This window comes from Eumetopias jubatus, unplaced genomic scaffold, assembly GCF_037043125.1.
Source record: "Eumetopias jubatus isolate StellerSeaLion01/CBP00866 unplaced genomic scaffold, mEumJub1_p1.0 scaffold_6, whole genome shotgun sequence".
Taxonomy (NCBI): Eukaryota; Metazoa; Chordata; class Mammalia; order Carnivora; family Otariidae; genus Eumetopias; species Eumetopias jubatus.
Genome location: NW_028274812.1, coordinates 116092531 through 116110865, shown reverse-complemented (window position 1 = coordinate 116110865; position 18335 = coordinate 116092531). Strand labels below are relative to the sequence as shown.

At 47.9% G+C, this 18335-nt stretch overlaps 1 protein-coding gene across 2 annotated transcripts in view; it reads left to right on the top strand.

Annotated features, from left to right (window-relative positions):
• The first annotated feature begins 1468 nt into the window (after nt 1–1468).
• Nucleotides 1469–18335, top strand: part of PNPLA1 (patatin like domain 1, omega-hydroxyceramide transacylase) — a 41821-nt gene continuing 24954 nt past the window's right edge. For both annotated transcript variants that reach the window (XM_088024368.1, XM_088024369.1), the window contains exon 1: nt 1469–1673. In XM_088024368.1, the coding sequence (XP_087880494.1) occupies nt 1469–1673 (205 nt within the window). The remainder of the gene's footprint in view (nt 1674–18335) is intronic.

The following is an 18335-nucleotide window of genomic DNA, read 5'->3' as shown; positions in this document are numbered from 1 at the left end:
GGTCCCTTCCCAGATGGAGGAGGCAATTCTGTATCTGGAACTATCCACCCAAGAGAGAAAACTCCCTCCTAACTGAATCCTGGGCATCGCCCGCATTGTGGATTCCAGGGTAGACCAGGGAGACCAAGAGCGGATGGGAGTTCCCTGCGTCGGGGGAGGCATTGACATCATGTCCTAACAGAGCGTGGAGCTGGACTGAGCACTGAGTGGGGGACTTGGTGTCTCGATTCTAATTCTGCTCCTGCCACTGTACGGTCTTGGGGGGAGGGGAGAGGTGTGATCTTGCCAGCTTTGCGACATCCGAGGCAGAGAAATTTGTGGACTGAGGAGGGGCCTCCTTCCCAGGGCCTCAATGCACAGCTCCAGCGGGGGCATGACCAGCAGCCAACCTGGGTCCCCAGGCACCACCTCCTTTGCCCTCTGGACTCCAACATACCTCTGACCCCGATGCCCCCATATCTGGCCTCCCAAGCTGTTCATTCTTGGGGTTAAATATTGCCATCTCAAATCTATCATTAGAAGAGCGTGCAGTGTGAAGCTCCAAACACTTAGAATGATCTAGATCTCAGACTGATTTTTTTCCCGTGTACTTAGGAGACAACATGAAAGTCTGGGGCTTGGTGAGAGGGTGCTACAGGTGAGTGGGTCAGGGTAGGGCCGGGGAGAAAGGGTGGGGAGAGATGGAGAGGCGGTGGTGGGTGGGGCCCTGAAGCCTGACTTCTCTTCCTTTGCAATTTTGCCCGTGGCCAGTCCTAACATGTGAGCAAACACCCAAGTTCTTACGTAGGAACAAATAAAAACAATTGTGTAACACACCCCACACGCCCCACAGAGCCTGGGGAAAGAGCCCAGGGAGGGGTGATGCCGTCGGGGGCATGGGTGGTGTGAGTGTGTCCCCCTCAAAAGCCATAACCAACCTGCTGGCTCTGGCCCCTGTGGGGGAGGGGACACCTTCCTCTTGGAGGGAGGCCCGCATATAATTCCCTGGCCGCCACAGCGTGTCAGAGAGAGAGGCACCTGATAACCATCAGTGGAGCTTTTGCAACTCAGTGTAAAGCCTCCTGGGCTGAGGGCTGGCTGAGCAGTACCTGCCTCTTTGGGATGGTCCGGGTGGTAGCTGCTGACGCTGCTAGGCATACGAGGCACCGGCCAAGGGCTGAGGAGTCTGTGCCAGAGATGAATCTAGCCGCGCAATGAAGCCAGGGGGGTGCTCGCAGGCCCAAGACGCTGCTCACACATTCGGGGTGCCTCCTGCACCTCGACCTGGGCCTGAAGCCTTTTACCAGCCTTTGGCACTGCCTCCTGGAGGAGCTCGGCAGGCCCAGGCAGTGGCTGCGCGCACCACCCGTGGGTGTCCCGGCCAACGGGAGAGACGGCCCATTTCTCAGCTCGGGGCCGGCAGGGCAGCTCGGCCTGAGCTCCAGCAGGAGAGCAGCTTCCGAGAGGCGAGCACTGGGGGGCCGAGGAGATGGAAGAACAGGTGTTCAAGGGAGACCCAGACACTCCTCATTCCATCTCCTTCTCCGGCAGTGGGTTTCTCTCCTTCTACCAGGCCGGGGCCGTGGATGCCCTTCGAGACTTGGCCCCCCGGATGCTGGAAACCACCCATCGCTTTGCTGGGACGTCAGCAGGTGCGGTGGTCGCGGCTCTGGTCATCTGCGGGATTGAAATGGGTAAGGCCTTGGTTCTGGGTGCCCTGGGGGAGCCTCTGGGGAGAGTCCTCAAAGTGAAGCCCGAGGATCGCTTGGGGACGCTTCGGGGAACAGAGCCAGGCCTGCTGGGTGGTGGGAAATGAAGAGAAGGGTTTGAGCGGGACGGCAGGCAGCTGGGACGTTTGAGGTTGGGGTTAGCCGGGTCCCAGCCTCTGACCCACTGGGTGAGTGTAGACCCATCTCTCCCTTTCCCTCAACACTCTTCTATGATGCTCTGTGGACCAGGGCCTGGGAGAGGGAAAGGCAGTAGCTTTCCTCCAACATCCTGGTCTTCGAAGTTATGCCATGACACAGTCGGACACTGGGGTGAAGTGTCATTCCTCTTTTAAAGTGCCTGTATTAATATTATTGTCCCTGGGTGGGGCAATACTTCACATCTTTACTGCCTTGGTGGGGTAGGTTTGTCAGCTCAGCTTCCAGGTGGCTGGAGAGGTAGAAGCCTTGCAGCTACGGGGATGAACCGGAGGGGGAGAAACCGGGAAGGAATCCGGGAGATCTCACTTCACCTTCTTTCCTGCTGGTGCGGGGCCCCAGAAAGAAGGATGGGGTCCCCACCTCGGAGCCAGAGGGCAGAAGCGCCCTCCTGGGCAGGGGAAACGGACACAAGCCCGGTAGTCCCACACTGCAGGGCTAGACCGGCGTCCTCACAGGCTGCCTCGAGTGCGTTTATTCATTCGCTGTGCTACTTTACAAAGTCCGTGCGCCCCGTGAAGCAGACATTCTAGAGAGATGAGACAGAAAGTAAACATTCAGACAGGTAAACTGATGATGTCACCTCAGGACGCCATGAGATCTATGGATAAAATGGTAGCAGGAAAGGAGCAGACAATAAAGTGGGGGCTATTTTAGAAGGAGTGGTCAGGGAAGCCTTTTTGGAGGAGGCGGCATTCAAACAGAGACCAGAGTGATGTGAAGATGGGAGAAAGAGTGTTCCAGGGGGATGAGCGGCCGGGGAGCCAGGGAGTGGGGGCCAAGGCTGGAGAGGCAGGCGGGGGTCAGATGGCACATGCACGATGCCTCGCAGCCAGAGCACCCAGCTCTGGCTTCACTGGGAGAGCTGAGGAGCACTGGCAGGCTGTACGGGGGTGACGTGGCGAGGTGTTGAAGAGCGTGTGCTCCGGGTGGATTGGATCCCAGCTCTGCCATTTCACCATGTGGACCTGGGGCAAATTACTGAATGCTCTGTGCCTCCGTTTCTGCCCTTGTGAAGTGGAGATTCCACCTGGACCTAATTCCCAGTGTTGTTAAAGCATTAACTGAGCTAGACGGGTTTATCACAGTGCCTGGCACATGGCAATGCTTGGTGTGTGCCAACTACCTGGTTGGGGCTTTTAAGGAACCTCAGCTGCTGGGCAGACTGAGTTAGAGAGGGAAGGGTGGCCACAAGGAGACTAGCGGGAGACTATGGCGTGTGTGTCTAGCGAGGGATGAACATAACAGGTAGCGGGGTCTTGAGGGGCAGTGAGAAGCCGGTGGGTTCAGGATGTACTTTGGAGGGAGAGCCAGTGACACTTGCCAAAGGGCCAGCAGCAGTGCGGGAGGAAGGGGTACCAGTGGGCTGCCTTCCTGCCTGGGGACCTCTGTGCTGGGTGAGAGTCTGTCTTCATTGTAAAAAATAATAGTGATGCCCATTCACCGAGTAACTTATGGGCAAGATCATTTTTTTCCTTTGAGTATTTCACAAGTTATAAATTCTTTCTCACTGTAAAAAATTCAAACAATGCAAAAGTATACAGGGTTTTTCTTTTCAAAGCCTCCACTTTGTCCCCAATCCCACGCTCCCTCCTGTAGCCAGTTCTAAGCACTGTGCTTAGATCCTTCTAGATCTTTTTTTTTTTCACTTAAAAACATTTTTTAATTGCAGTATGGTTAACATAGAGTGTTGTATCCATTTCAGGTGTACAATATAGCGATTCAACAATTCTATACATTACTCTGTGCTTATCCTGACAAGTGTGCTGTTAATCCCCTTCACCTGTTTCACCCATCCCCCACTCATCTCCCCTCTGGCAACCACCTGTTCTCTATGGTTAAGAGTCAGTTTGGGGGTTTGTCTCTTTTTTTCCTTGTTCATTTGTTTTGTTTCTTAAAGTCCACCTGGGAGTGAAATCATGGTATTTGTCTTTCTCTGACTGACTTATTTCACTTAACATGATACCCTCAAGGTCCATCCACATCGTTGCAAATGGCAAGATTTCATTCTTTTTTATGGCTGAGTAATTATCCATTCATCTATCAATGGACACTTGGGCTGCTATTATAAATAATGCCGCAATAAACATAGAGGTGCATATATCCTTGTGAGTTAGTGTTTTTGTATTATTTGGGTAAATACCCAATAGCGGAATTGCTGGATCATATGGTAATTCTATTTTTAACGTTTTGAGGAACCTCCATACTGTTTTCCACAGTGGCTGCACCAGTTTGCATTCCCACCAATAGCACATGAGGCTTCCCTTTTTCCCACACACTCACCAACACTTGCTGTTTCTTGTGTTTTTTTTTTTTAAAGATTTATTTATTTATTTATTTGAGAGAGAGAGGATGAGAGAGAGCATGAGAGGGAAGAGGGTCAGAGGGAGAAGCAGACTCCCCGCTGAGCAGGGAGCCCGATGCGGGACTCGATCCCGGGACTCCAGGATCATGACCTGAGCCGAAGGCAGTCGCTTAACCAACTGAGCCACCCAGGCGCCCTGTTTCTTGTGTTTTTGATTTTAGTCATTCTGACAGGTGGGAGGTGCTGTCTTCTTGTGGTTTTGATTTGCATTTCCCTGATGATGAGTGACATGGAGCATCTTTTCATGTGTCTGTTGGCCCCCCTACATCTTTTTTAATGCCCAGAGTCCTCTTTGAATGTAGCAGTTAATGCTTCAGTCGCACAATAGACCCTAGAACAAGCCTTCAGAAAGGAGCTGGGTGAGAGCCCGCACTCTCTTGTCTGGGAATCACAGAACTCCTGCCCTTGGAGACATCCTGCCTCTGGGATCCTCTCCCTATCCAGGTATCTGTGTCACTCACCTGCTCCGTTGCTCCCAACCTCTTCATGTCTTTATTGCGACTTCTTAAAATACACCATCTGAGACAGTCAGTGGTGTTTCCATCCTCTGGCATTCAAGGACTTGTCAGAATTCATTCATTTCAATCGGATCAACCCATACTGTCAAAAACGGACTCGGACAGGCTGAGGGGAGAGGCACTAGAACCCATGGGGAAACCTCCCTGTAGGTGTGACTAAGGCCTGGACCACGCACACTGCCCGTGATCAGGAGAGTTCAAGGAGGATGCACATGGGACTTGCCCTTGTCATTCAGCAGCCTGTTTATGAGATTTATCCATGTCATTCCAGCCTCCTTCATTTGGGTTAACTGCCACGTAATTTACTGTTAACCAGCACTTCCTTATATCAGGCACTGTTCTAAGTCTTCAGCATATTAACTCAACCAGTCCTCATAGTAACCCCCTGAGGTGAAAACTACAATTGCCTCCATTTACAGAGGAGGAAACTGAGTCACAGAAGGTTTAACTAATTTGCCTAAAATGATACAAACAAGCACGCTGTAAATCTGGGATTAGAACCCAGTCTGGCCTCACCTTTTATTTACTTATTTATTTATTTATTTTTATTAAAAATTTTTTTGAAGATTTATTTATTCTAGAAAGAGAGAGGGTGTGCACAAGTGGAAGGGGGAGAGCTGGGGTGGGGAGGAGACTGTGCTGAACACAGAGCCCAATGTGGGGCTCAATCTCACGATCCTGAGATCGTGACCTGAGCCAAAACCAAGAGTTAGACACTTAACTGACTGAGCCACCTAGGCAGCCCTGGCCTCACCTTTTAGACCACTCTGTTTCTTGACAAAGCAGTGACAGGGAGTGCAGATGCTGGTTGTATGGATCCTAGGGTCAGGGAAGTCTCTCGGAGCAGATGGAATTTGCACCTGGACCTGGAGGGGGTGAGGGAGTGAGCCACGAGACTATCTGGGGAGAGCATTCTACAAAGAGGGACAAGTGACTTGTGAAACTCCCTGTCATCAGTCAGAAGCAGAGCAAGAAGCAGGACTCCATTTCCTGACTTTCTTTGGGATCTTTACCTCTTTCAGTATATATTCCATTAAGACTATATCATGGCTCATCTAGCCATTCTGTGGATGGAACAGCCACCTTTTTGTTATCAGCAACACTGCAATGAACATCCTTGTTTATGTCTCTCATGCCCACATAGAATGTTTTCCTAGGATATGCATTCACATTAACATTACCAGACTTGAGGCGCCTGGGTGGCTCAGTTGGTTAAGCAGCTGCCTTCGGCTCAGTTCATGATCACAGGGTCCTGGGATCATCGGGCTCCTTGCTCAGCAGGGAGTTTGCTTCTCCCTCTGCTGCCCCCACCCTGCTTTTGAGCTCTCTCTCTCTCTCTCTCTCTCTCTCTGTGTCAAATAAATAAAATCTTTAAAAAAAACACACAAAAAACATTACCAGACCTGACTAAAGTATTCTTCCGAAGTGTTTGTACCAATTTAATCACTAGCAGTGTATACAAGTACGAATCTCCCCACAATGTCACCAGCTCCTGGAACTGTCAGACTTCAAAGTTCTAAGTCAATCTAATGAATGTGAAACTATATCTCATTTTATTTTGCTTGTTTAATCTTCATATCCTGATTGGTAGTCATGTTCAGCATGTTTTTATCGTACGTGTTATCTGTGTATTTATTGCCTACTTGTGCGCCCTCTTCTGTGACTTGCCTGTTTGCTCTTGAACTTTTCCTGTTTTCTTTTCCAACCATTACCTTGTTCTCTTTAACTTGCAGATGTTCTTTATATAGCCTGCACGCGAATCATGCGTCAGTTATAAGCATTGCTGCTCTCCTGTTTCACTGCATGGCTTGTTTTTTTATTTTGGGGATGTCTTTTGTCATTCAGAAAATTTCAGTCTGAAGCACAGTCAAATGTATCAGTCTTTTCCTCTTACAATTTCCGTTTTAATATCTTTACTTTGTTACAATTATATCTTCTATATTTCCTTTCAAAAGTTCTGGGATTTTTTGCTCTTCAATTAATCCAGCTGGAATTTATTTTGTGGCTAGTTTAAGGTAGAAATAAAAATTTTTTCATTGTTTTGCCACATGATTACCAATTTCCTCACCACATTTATAAGCAACCCTTTTCACCCTGGTTTGAGATGCTCCCTGTGGCTTATTCAAGCTCCTGGATTCTCAAGGGTCTGTCCCTGGAGTCGCTCTTCCCTCCCACTGGTGAATTTGTGTATTGCTGCACCACATCTCGCTGTTTTAATCACTGTAGACTTATTATAAATGGCCATCCCTCTCCTCTGCTCCTTTCTTGATTTATTATTCAAGTATTACCTCTGTTATTCATGACCCTTCTTTCCTCCTTGTGAAAAAACTCTGTTGGGATTTTAATTGAAATTATATCTTCCCATTTATAAATATAGTCTCTCTCTCTATTTCTTCTGGCCTTTTATGTCATTCAATAAAGATTCTGTATCTTTTATTGGATTTATTAGCCTTTGTTGCTATGAAAAATGGGTTCTTTTTTCCAATGGCATTTTCTAATCTAACCGATTACTGTTGATATAGAGGAATGTTGATTGTTTTTGCATATCGATCTTGTTTTGAGCAAACTTGTGAACATTTTTAATAGTTCCAGAAGTTTGTTGGTAGATTATTTCATATTTTATATGTAAACAATCACTGTATCTCCATATAACCAGAGGTTTGTCTCTTTTTTAAAAAATTCTTTGGGGTGCCTGGCTGGCTCAGTCGGTTAAGCCTCCGACTCATGATTTTCGCTCAGATAATGATCTCAGGGTCATGAGATCGAGCCCCACGCTGGGTTCTGTGCTGGGTATGGAGCCTGCTTAAGATTCTCTCTCCCTCTCCCTCTGCCCCTCTTGTCTTCCCCCATTCATGTGCGCATGCTCTCTCTCTCTTAAAAAAAAAAAAATTCTTCAACATGTGGCCTGTGGGGCCTCTCTTCTCTGGTCACACTCCCTCCTCTTGTTCCAGTGAGCTTGCTGCCCTGAGATTGCCTGTTTTTTTCCTGTGAAAGCAGAGGCAGCAATGGGTCCACCTTCTGGAGATGTGTGCCAAGCCCTGTGATAGGACCACTTTGGGGTACGTGAAAATGTTTGTAAAAACACTTAGCACGGTGCCTGGTTTTCATTAGTGGTGCAGTAAAGGTTTCTATTCATTCATTCATTTACCTGCGGATAGATGGTCTTTGTGACAACTGGTGGGGGGGACTCAGAATTTCCAATCTGGTCAAAAGTGGGTCTGGGAACCTGCCCCCAGGTGTAGTTGCATAATTTTGAAAAATAAAATTGTTTCTTATTAAAGAATGGGGATTTGGTGGACTTAAAACCCCATCTCCGCTTTAGCTACTACTTGGCACCTTTCCCCCTATAAAAACTACACGGCATGCCCCTCCTTTCTTCCTCCCTTCCTTCAACAAGTATTTTCTTTTCTTTTTTTTTAATTTTATTTATTTATTTGAGAGAGAGAGAGAGAGCACAGCAGGAAGAGGGGCAGAAGGAGAGGGAGAAGCAGGCTCCCCGCTGAGCAGGGAGCCCGATGTGGGGCTCGATCCCAGGACCCTGGGATCATGACCTGAGCCGAAGGCAGACGCTTAATGGCTGAGCCACCCAGGCGCCCCATTCTTTTTATTATTGAATAATATTCTATTGTGTGGATATAACACATTTTATTTACCTATTTGTCAGGTGGTATACATTTGGGTTGTCTTTGCTTTGGGCTATTATGAATAATGCTGCTATAAACCTTTGTACATTTTTTAACACATTTTTTTTCCTTTTAACTACTTGTGATTTTTTTTTTAATTTTATTTTATTATGTTATGTTAGTCACCATACAATACATCATTAGTTTTTGATGTGGTGATCCACGATTCATTGTTTTTGTATAACACCCAGTGCTCCATGCAGTACGTGCCCTCCTTAATACCCATCACCGGGCTGACAAATCCCCCCTCCCCCCGCCCAGAACCCTCAGTTTGTTTCTCAGAGTCCATAGTCTCTCATGGTTCGTCTCCCCCTCCGATTCCCCCCCCTTCTTTTTTCCCTTCCTTCTCCTAATGTCCTCCATACCAGTCCTTATTGGCCTTTTAGCTAAGATCAAGTACATTTTTAACACTTACTAATAACTTTTCTTTAACGAAAAGATTTCAAACATGTTGAAGAGGGCAATATCTATCATGAACTCCCAAAGACCCATCCTATAACTTCAGTAGTTATCAGCATTCACCAACTGGGTTTCAACCACAGACTCTCCGCCCCGCCTTGCTTTGTTTTGTTTTTTTATATATTTTTTGTTTTGTAATGATTTTAAGCTCATGTGGAAGTTGCGTGTAGCCTCACCAGGCTCTGTTTTCTGCGCCAGTGTTCTGGAACAAGTGTCTCTGTGCAGATAAGGACTGGGAGCCCGAGGAAGCCCAAGGGAACAGGGCTCGTTGATCTGCTTGCAGCCAGATACTGAGGGGCAGGCACCTGCTTCCCAAGCTGCTTCCCAGCTCCTCCCGGTGGGTGAGGGGAGCGACCAGGGGACGGAGCTGACATTTAGCTGAACTCATCAAGTGACTTTGTTTTGGCCTCTAGAAGTAATTATTTCCCAATACCTCTCACTCTGCCTTCTCAACAATGATAGCCTTGACCTCCCCACCCCCACTGCCCCAAACACCCAAACCACTAAATAAAATATTAAAAGGGTGGGGCCCAAGATCAGGCCTGGATTTGGGAGCTTTTCTTTTTGCTTCCACAAGAATGCCGTCCCTATGGAACGTCTCCCCATCCTGCAAGGCCTACCTCAGACGTCACCTCCTCTGAGAGTGAATCCTGATTCCCATCAGGCACTGAACCCCTCGTGCTCCCACAGCCAGCTCTAGGATAGCGCTTGTCTCAGAGGCCAGAATCCCCATGGGAAAGAGCACCTGACTAGGAACCAGGCTCTCGGGATTCTGAGGCCCAAAGTGTCCCGCGGTCAGATTAAGAGCCTAGCTGTGGCCACATGCATTGTTTTCACATGGTCTTTCACAGCAGGATTTATTAAGGAGGGAGGTGGGGTTCAAAGCAAAGCTGGTGTGACCCCAACATCCAAACTCTCTCCACCCCTCCTTTCCCTCTAGTCCTACGATCCCACTCAGCAGTGAGTGACCTTGGATAAGACACCTTGAGCTGTAGCTCAGTTACTGTACAATGGGGGAGAATAGTGTCTGGCTCCCCCTCTCCATGGCCTGGCTCTGGGAATCACAGTGGTCCCTCTGAACAAGCTTTGCAAACAAGGGATTGCTTTGGTTGGGACAGCAGAGGCTTCAGCAAGGCAGAAGAGCATTGAGAAGACTCACGCATGTGGTCTTTGCACTCCAGCCCCCCAAGGCTGGTGTGGTGGCTCCACAGAGTTAGGACCCAGGTTTCCTCCACTGTGGTATTCACAGTCCAGCAGGGCTCCCCACAATGTCTTCATTCCAGCTAGTTGGGGAGGGCACACCTCTTCCCTTTGAGGGCAGGCCTTGGAGGTGACACATATCATGTCACCTTACATCCCATGGATCTGAACTTAGTCACAGGGCCACACCTGACCTCAAGGGAGACTGGAAAATATAGACTTTATTCTGGGAAGCCATGTGTCCAGCTAAAAATCATAGATTCAGTTACAAAGGAAGAAGAAGAGAATGGATGGTGGGGATAACCAGCAGTCTCTGCCATAACCACCATACCTGGAGATATGACGATGATGGAAAAACTCAGTCCCTGTCAGGGACCAAGACCATGACTCCATAACCACCAGGTCAAGTCCAGTCTGTTGGCTGGGGAGGGGCTCAGTTCTGAGCCATCAGTGGGCTGCCCTCCTGGCAGCTGGGGGTGTGAGTGCCTCAGTCTTGCTATGGGGCCTGGGCAGGGCACCACGGCACCCATTACATCCCCTGCCTAAAATGACCTTCCAGTTTTCTCTCGAGAGATGTCACCTCCTCCCAAGACACCTTCCCATTGTACCCTATTGGATCTCTTTCCACGATCTCTAGTTTACCCACAGAATCTGTCCACCTGTCTAGCACTTGATGATATACGGTCATAATTGTTTCAGAAGCTGTGTCTTATTTCATCAACTAGATTGGTTGAGCCACCTGAGGTCTTATGGGTCCCATGGCTCCACAAACTGCTTGTCAAGCAAGAAATGCTTGATAAACTCCTGATGACTGCTGGCCATTGGCAGGCATGACATTGAATGTGTTTTTGCAATTTCTATTTTGGGGTTTACCTGACTCTTAGATAACTTTCTGCACTTACGGATATGACTTGACTTATAATACTAGAATTTCATAGAAGGGAGGTCACTGAGTCCAACTTTTTCATTTTATAGATAATTGTATTTAGACTTTGGGAGAGGAAGTAACTGGTTGAAGGCAGACCTTGCTTAAGCCAGTGTTTCCAAACTGTGTTCCGAGAAACCCTAAAGTTCTATGGGAAGGAGAGAAGTTGAGGGGAGGGGGGCATCAGGGAACAGGGAGAGGACACACACTGAAGCCCCAGGACCTTCCCCCGCTTCAAAAATTATAGTGCTGCTATTGTCCATTCTTTTTAAAATTTCATTTAGAGGAAATTTTCCAGTGATTTTTTTTTAAGTAAAAAAAAGACCACTGTTTGAATCTAATCCACTTAATGTGCAAAGAGATTGAGGGCCAGATTCTGGATGAATTACAGTGATAAAATAGACTGTTCATTCATTCATTCATTCATTCATTCTAGGTCCTAGGGATCCAGCAGTGAACAAAACAGCTCTCTGCCCTCATGAAGTTGACATTGTCTTGGTGAAATCAAACCATAAATAACCAAACCCATAGAAAAACATCAGCATGCATGCTGCAAGGAGAAAATAAAGCAGGAGAAGGGTGTGGTCAATGATTAAAGGGTGAAGTTTCAGGTGCGCAGGTCAGGGGAGGCCTCTCAGAGGCAGAAGGAAGGGAGGAGGAGCCACGTGAGCTCAGAGAGAACGTTCCAGGCTGAGAGACGTATGGCACAAATGCACTTGAATTCTCAGAAAGGAAGGCAAGCTGTCCTGGACAAGAAATGGGCTTTAAAAGGACCTTGCAAAGTACATGAGAGGGATAGAGGAGCAGCACAGGCCCTGCCCCACATACTTGGGCACAGCAGGACCCAGCACGCCCCCTCCCATGGAGACAGAGTCCACTACAGGTGTGTTGGTCTGCCTCCCACATCTGGACCAGTGCTGCTTCAGGCCACTCCTGCCATCCCAGTGACCAAAGGCCTCCTGAGGCCCTGGAGTCAAGCATGGCTGAAGTTATGGTCATTGGCAGGTGGCTCAGGTGTGTTCCAGGCATTGGGCCCACTGGGGCCTCAAGGACCTGTGCTGGGAGGACGAGACTGCTTTGTGAGAAACTTGGCTCTGGTATCTCCTTTCTTCAGTCACCCATGCACCTGTCTTTGTCACTCAGTCGAGGAACAAGACACCCCAGGGTTGGTGAGAATGAAGCTCCCAGGAAGGAGGAGGCTGGAGCAGGTGTTTCAGCTCTGCCCCTAATCACAGTGGGTCCTTGGCCAGCCGGTGACCTGCCTCGGCCTTGGTTTTCCCATCTCTAACTTGGGGGCGGGGGGAGGTGGGAGCACATCCTTTGGACATTGCAGTGAGGGACAAAAGAAGTCATGGATGTTCCTGGCACAGTGCCTGGCAAATATTAGTCACAAAATAAGTCTTTGATGAGTGAAGGCTGAGTGAATGGAAGAACAAGTAAAAAGAAAACTATCTTGAAATAGAAAAGCATAAGTAAAGCAGCATTTTTTCAAACTTCACTGAAGAATGTCCTTCATTGTTAAACTTATTAAAACAAAGATTACTAGACAACCACCTGGTCCAATTAATATTTTTAATATTTTAACTGTGAACCCATGTGCACAAAGACTTAGCTTTCCTGGAAATTCTGTGTGGCCTGGGCAGTGGCAGGACCCATCTGCGCTGGTTTACCTTGGCCCTGGCCAGGCACCCCAGGGTTATCACCAACTCAGGATCAATTCTCATGATAATTACCCTGGTAGGTTGTGTCAGTTCAAACTCTAAACCACAGGTAATGTAGGCAAGGGGCTTTGTATTTTTATGGGAGCCTGTGTTTTTTTCACCCAGAGCCCTGGGCAGAGATAAGCTACTGGCACCTTTCACTGGTCCAGCAGTTGTTGGAGCATCCTGGCTTTCAGCAGCGGTCTCAGTGCCCCTCACACAGCCCAGGACCACAGCCTCTGCCCCTGCCCGTTTCTGGTCTGATAACCACATCGTCAGCTTTCTCTCTGCTGGCGCTGCCTTTCAAGTTCCTTCATTTGTTCCCCTACTTTCTTGTGAGTTCAACCATGTCTCACGATTTTTGTATCAGGCTCTCTGTTGTTGTTGTTGTTGTTCCTATTCCTGAAGCTGGAAATGTTCCTGGACTGCTGGAGCAGAAAGTCTCACCAAAGTTCTTTAAGACCGGAATGGGAACCTCCATTTTTCTCCTGGGCGTGCGTGCGTATGTGTCCCTGCGTGCGTACGCACCTGCACGCATGCGCATATGTGTGTGCGCCTCCCAGACGGAACCTGGAGTTTGGTCCTGGATGCTAGGTGCGCTTTCAGAATCAAAATGTCTTCATCGGAAATCATTTCCAGTTACTTATCTGCCCGAGATGGCAACATTTCCTATAAAAATTCACTCTGCTCTGATTCATGTCCTGATGCCGTCTATTAACAGCTATTTACCAGGCACTTAGAATGTGCCAGGTACTGTGCTCAACGTCTTGCACGAATCATTTACTCTAATTCTCTCACAACCCCACAAGGCAGATGCTGTATTTATACCCATTTTAGAAAGGAGGAAACAGGTATTTAGAGAGATTAGATAAACTTGACAGGGTTTATGCAGCACAGCCAAGACTGAGCTCTTTCTTAATTTCTACCTTCTCCATCCTCTTAAATCACCAGTTCAGATGTTGCTTTGCAAGCACCTCGACAGCTTTCCTGCCAAACTCTGTGGCCAAGCAATTATTTGCACATTGCTTAAGAAAGTGGGATCAAATGACATAATAAATGCAAAAAGGACTTTTTATAAAATGCTGTAGAAGTGACATCACTGCGTGGTGATGGTTGTAACTCCAACTACCATGTTGAGATCAGTGTCTTTTAAGTCAATCAAAGTAAAATGTGTTTACATGTTTAACCTTTCCAGCCAAGTGGATAAAGGTTTCTTTTCCCCAAACAATCCTCTCAACTCTTAAGTTGAAAAGAATTGAATGGCAAATCTAGTCAAACTCTGAATGTGTTGGGTACACAGTAGAAACATTTAACAATTTAGGAAACAACTCATGCGGTTGACATCCTGCAATCCGTTTCCCCCAACAACAGCAGGCGTTAACTGAGCCCCTGTTGAGTGGCAGGCTCTGTGTGCCTAACAGCCTTGGTCATCTGTGTTTGTTGTGGTTTGTTTGTTTGTTTTACTTCAATTATAATAAATGTTCAATTCTGGAATATTGCTAGATTTACAGAAAGGTTGCTGAGACCATACAGATAGTCTGATATGTCCTTCAGCCAGTTCCCCCCTAATGTGAGCGAGCATCTTCATAACTATGGTACACTTGTCAACACTAAGACATCAACACTGGTACATTACTATTCATGATATATTTTGCCAGTTTTTCTACTAATGTTCTCTTTCTGTCCCAGGATCTAATCCAGGATCCCTCACGGCATTTGGTGGATCCATTTCTTTCTTTTTTTTTTTATTTAATTTTTTTATTGTTATGTTAATCACCATATATTACATCATTAGTTTTTGGTTGGCGGATCCATTTCTAAACCTGCTCACTCAGTATTGATAGTGTTGTGTTCCTTGCTTCACTTTGGGATTTAATTCAGCAAAGGTAGTGAGCTCCATTTCCAATTATATAGGGAAAACAGGCAAACAAATGATAAACCTCCAGACCAGTTTGACTCCCATTTGAGTCAGGAGTTGACACATTGCTCCAACTCTGTCCTCATGAAACCACCACATAAGGAAGAATCTCCTCCTCAATCTCAGCTCAGGGCCTTGTGTCCATCAATGTGCGGGCAAGAGTTAGGACCAGGCTTGACAGAGAAAACTATTCTGTGGTTTGCTTTCTCACAACCCCGGTGTGAGGGTGAGTCACTGAAGGTTTCGCCTTCCTGACTACCAGTTGGAAAGATTCCTAACAGCCCAGTAGAAAAGATATTCTTTGATCTCCCTCTTCAGTTCATTCATTCATTCATTTTGTTAAACATTCATTATTAATTTATTCAGCAAACATTTATTTACTACAATGTGTCAGGTACTGAATAAGTGCTGGGGCCATAATGGGGAAACAAAACAAATAGTCCCTGCTTGCGGGACATTAGTGTATTTATTCATTCTTGAACACCTACTAAGTGTTCAACACTGAGCTAGGGAATCATGTGGGAGAAGGGTATTCTTAATACAGGCCCTGTCCTCAAGGGATGCAGCTAGCCAGAAAAACAGGGCAGGCCACTCAAGACAGCCTGAGATAAATGGTTGTGGACAGTAAGGGGAGACAGAGAGCAAACAGTGGGGGTGAGCAGGGAGGGCTTCAAGGAGGAGGCCCAGATCTTAAGCGGGGCTTAAAGGTGAGGTCTGCATGGTTTAAAAAAAAAAAAGTGGTGTGTATAGAAGGGAAATAAGCAGGATTGTGCACTTGTGTTTACCCAGGAGAGATGAGACAGACTGTCCTGAGGAGGGGCTCTGGGTGTGGGGATAGAAGAGCATATGTTTGAAGATGTGATTTGGGTTCTGTTGCTCTAAAGAGAGTCTTCCTGTCTCCCAGGGACATTTGAGCCCTTAGGACCTTAGGAGGTGTACCTAAACTAAGTCCTAGAAAGGCAGATACCAAGAGCCTTCGTGGAACCACCCCCTTGCCTCACAGTGGGAAACAGAGGCTCTGAGAGGCGGAGGGCGTGTCCCTGGTGAAGGGAGCCACCTGTGGTGGAAAGAACACTGGCTTGGGGGCCCTCAGGATGTGGAGGCCTAGCTCTGCTGTTTTCCAGCTGTGTGACCTTGGGTGAGTTACTGGTGAGCCTCTGTTTCCTCATCTGTGAAGAGGTAACTAGAGTACCTACCTCAAGGGGTAGGTCTCTCCCTGTTCTCAGGGGAGTGTCGTGAAGATGGGACAAGACAACAAGGCGTCCAGAGCCTGGCACAGCAGCCAGTGTCAGGGAGATACCAGGAGGTGGTAGCAAACGTGGTAAGTCCAGTAAGCAGCGGGGAGAGACTAGGACACTGTGGTTTTAAAAGAGCTTCAGGACTCCAAGACCTAGATGGAGAGAGATGTAGATAACAGACCTGACCATCCGAAGTCTTGGGCAGCTGGGGCAGAGAGTATCCACAGTCAGCAGAAATGAGCTTTCGTTATCATGGTGGTGGAAGAGAGAGGCATGGGTGTTCCTCTGCGGTGGCACCCTAACTTGAGCATATCTTGAATGAGGAGATGTTCAGAGATGGCCTTCGGTCTGTAGAGCAAAGACTCACTTGGAGGTCTCTTGACCACCCCCCCCCACACACAAAACAAAAACAAAATAAAACAAAACAGAAACAGCTTTTAAGACTAGAGGGTGACTAGTTCACAGCTCTTGCTTTATCCCGGGGGGTCCCCTCAGTAATGCAGGGAGGGTCTGGAGAGTAGGAGAGGCCAGAGCCTAGAAAGGGGACAATATTGGTTTCTACCTTGGAGCAGGATCCCAAAGAGACTTCTGGGTCCACCAAAGAAAACAGAGAGAAAAGAGCAGGGGCAATGGCCCTCAGAACATTCTGAGGTTCCAGAGAACTTTCTAGATACATTACCTTTCTGCCTGTTTTATCTCAAGGTGATCAACAGATCCTTCAGTGGAAAGTTGGGGAGATTGTGCCCGGATTCTGGGGGAGAGGCACGCAGGGGCCGGATGCTGGAAAGAGCCCCACGGGTACCTGGATAGGAACCCAGGTGAGGCACAGTGGGAGACACTGCTGTTTCCATGGCAACCTGATATAAACCGATATGAACTTTTAAAGCCAATTCTGTAGTAAACTCTTAGGGTTAGAAAAAGGTCTGCGTGAAAGATTGTTATTGGTAGAAGAGTATTGGTTTGGCGGTTTGGGTTTTTTTGTTTTGTTTTGTTTTTTCAGTGCTTACTAGGGCGGAGTTATTTTGCCTTTGGCTAAAGCCTATATTACATTCAGAACAGAGTAGAAAAATGTGAGTTTTCTCATACATTCTACTTCCAGTTTCTGTTAACATAGACTGTGTGACCTAGGGTATATCCACCCTTATTCATTTCTCCATCCATCCAACCACTCAGTCATCCGGCCGTATTTATGGAGCTTATTCTTCATTCTGGGCTCGATTTCTTATCTGCAAAATGAGAGAATTAGTCTGGTTTCGTATTTTGACCTAGGCTCCTAACATCTCAGGAGTTTCAAGGTGGTGCTTTCAACAGCCACCTTCCTAGGCTGGGATGGGGCGACCCGGCAGGGTCTGAGACCCCACTTGGCTTCAACCTAGCACAGCCCTGCTTTTAGCTGTTTTATGTATTGGATTTCCACTTGAGATTTCTTTTGAACAAAGGCTCCCTGACTGAAAAATCGCTGCCCCAGAAGGTCTCTCTGGATCTCCCGGTTGCAACAGTGCCGCTTCAAGCCAAACTGTTTTTCAATCAATGCCCCTGCAGTGTGGGGAATGGAAATAAAATGGCGAATAAACCATGGTCACTACCCCTCGGGGGCTCGCTGTCACTGTGAGGATAAACTGAGATTGTAAGCGTGAAAACCCGCTTGGGTGAAAGACTGTTGTTAAGATAATAATAATTTTTATTATTATAGTGCAGTTGGGCAGTCAAGATATGCCCACAGGGAAATGCAGCCTATAATTCAGCCTGCAATTAGGGACCAGGTAGGAGCAGCAGACTCCCAGGTGCTCCACTCAGGGACTCCGAGAATTGTAGGGCTTTCCTGGGAACGCAACTCTGCTCGCCGCCGTCTCCCCTGGGGCGGCTGCGCCGCCTGATTCCCCCCCACCGCCACCCCCACCCCACCCCACCCCACCCCCACCCGCGCTTTCGGTGCCCGCCGCTGGGGAGCCGGGCTGGCGGCGGGAGGAGGGGGGCCCCTGGCGGTGATTGGCTGAGCCAGAGGTTGTTGCTAGGCTACCAGTCCGCGGGAGACTAGGGCCACGTAGTCCCATCCTCCACGGCACATCCTCCCCACCGCAGACCCCATCCGGGCACCCTGTGAAGGAGATTCCCCAGCAGTTTACATTGTCAGCCGCCAAGTGTCCATCTTTCTAGGATTTTTTTCACTTAGCAGGAGGTCATGTGGAGGAGGGGAAGAGAAGCTGTGAATAATCATCTTGAATAAGCTGCTTCTCTTTCTGGACCTCAGTGACCTCCTTCGATTCCTGAGGTCCATTCATTTATTCATCATCCATGCATGCGTTCATGTTTATTAAGTGCCTCCCGTGTTCCAGGGACCATATCAGGAACTAGGGACAAAAGCATAAACAAGATAGGGGCCATCCTTGCTCTCACGAAGCCGGGGCGTGGGGACTGGGGGATG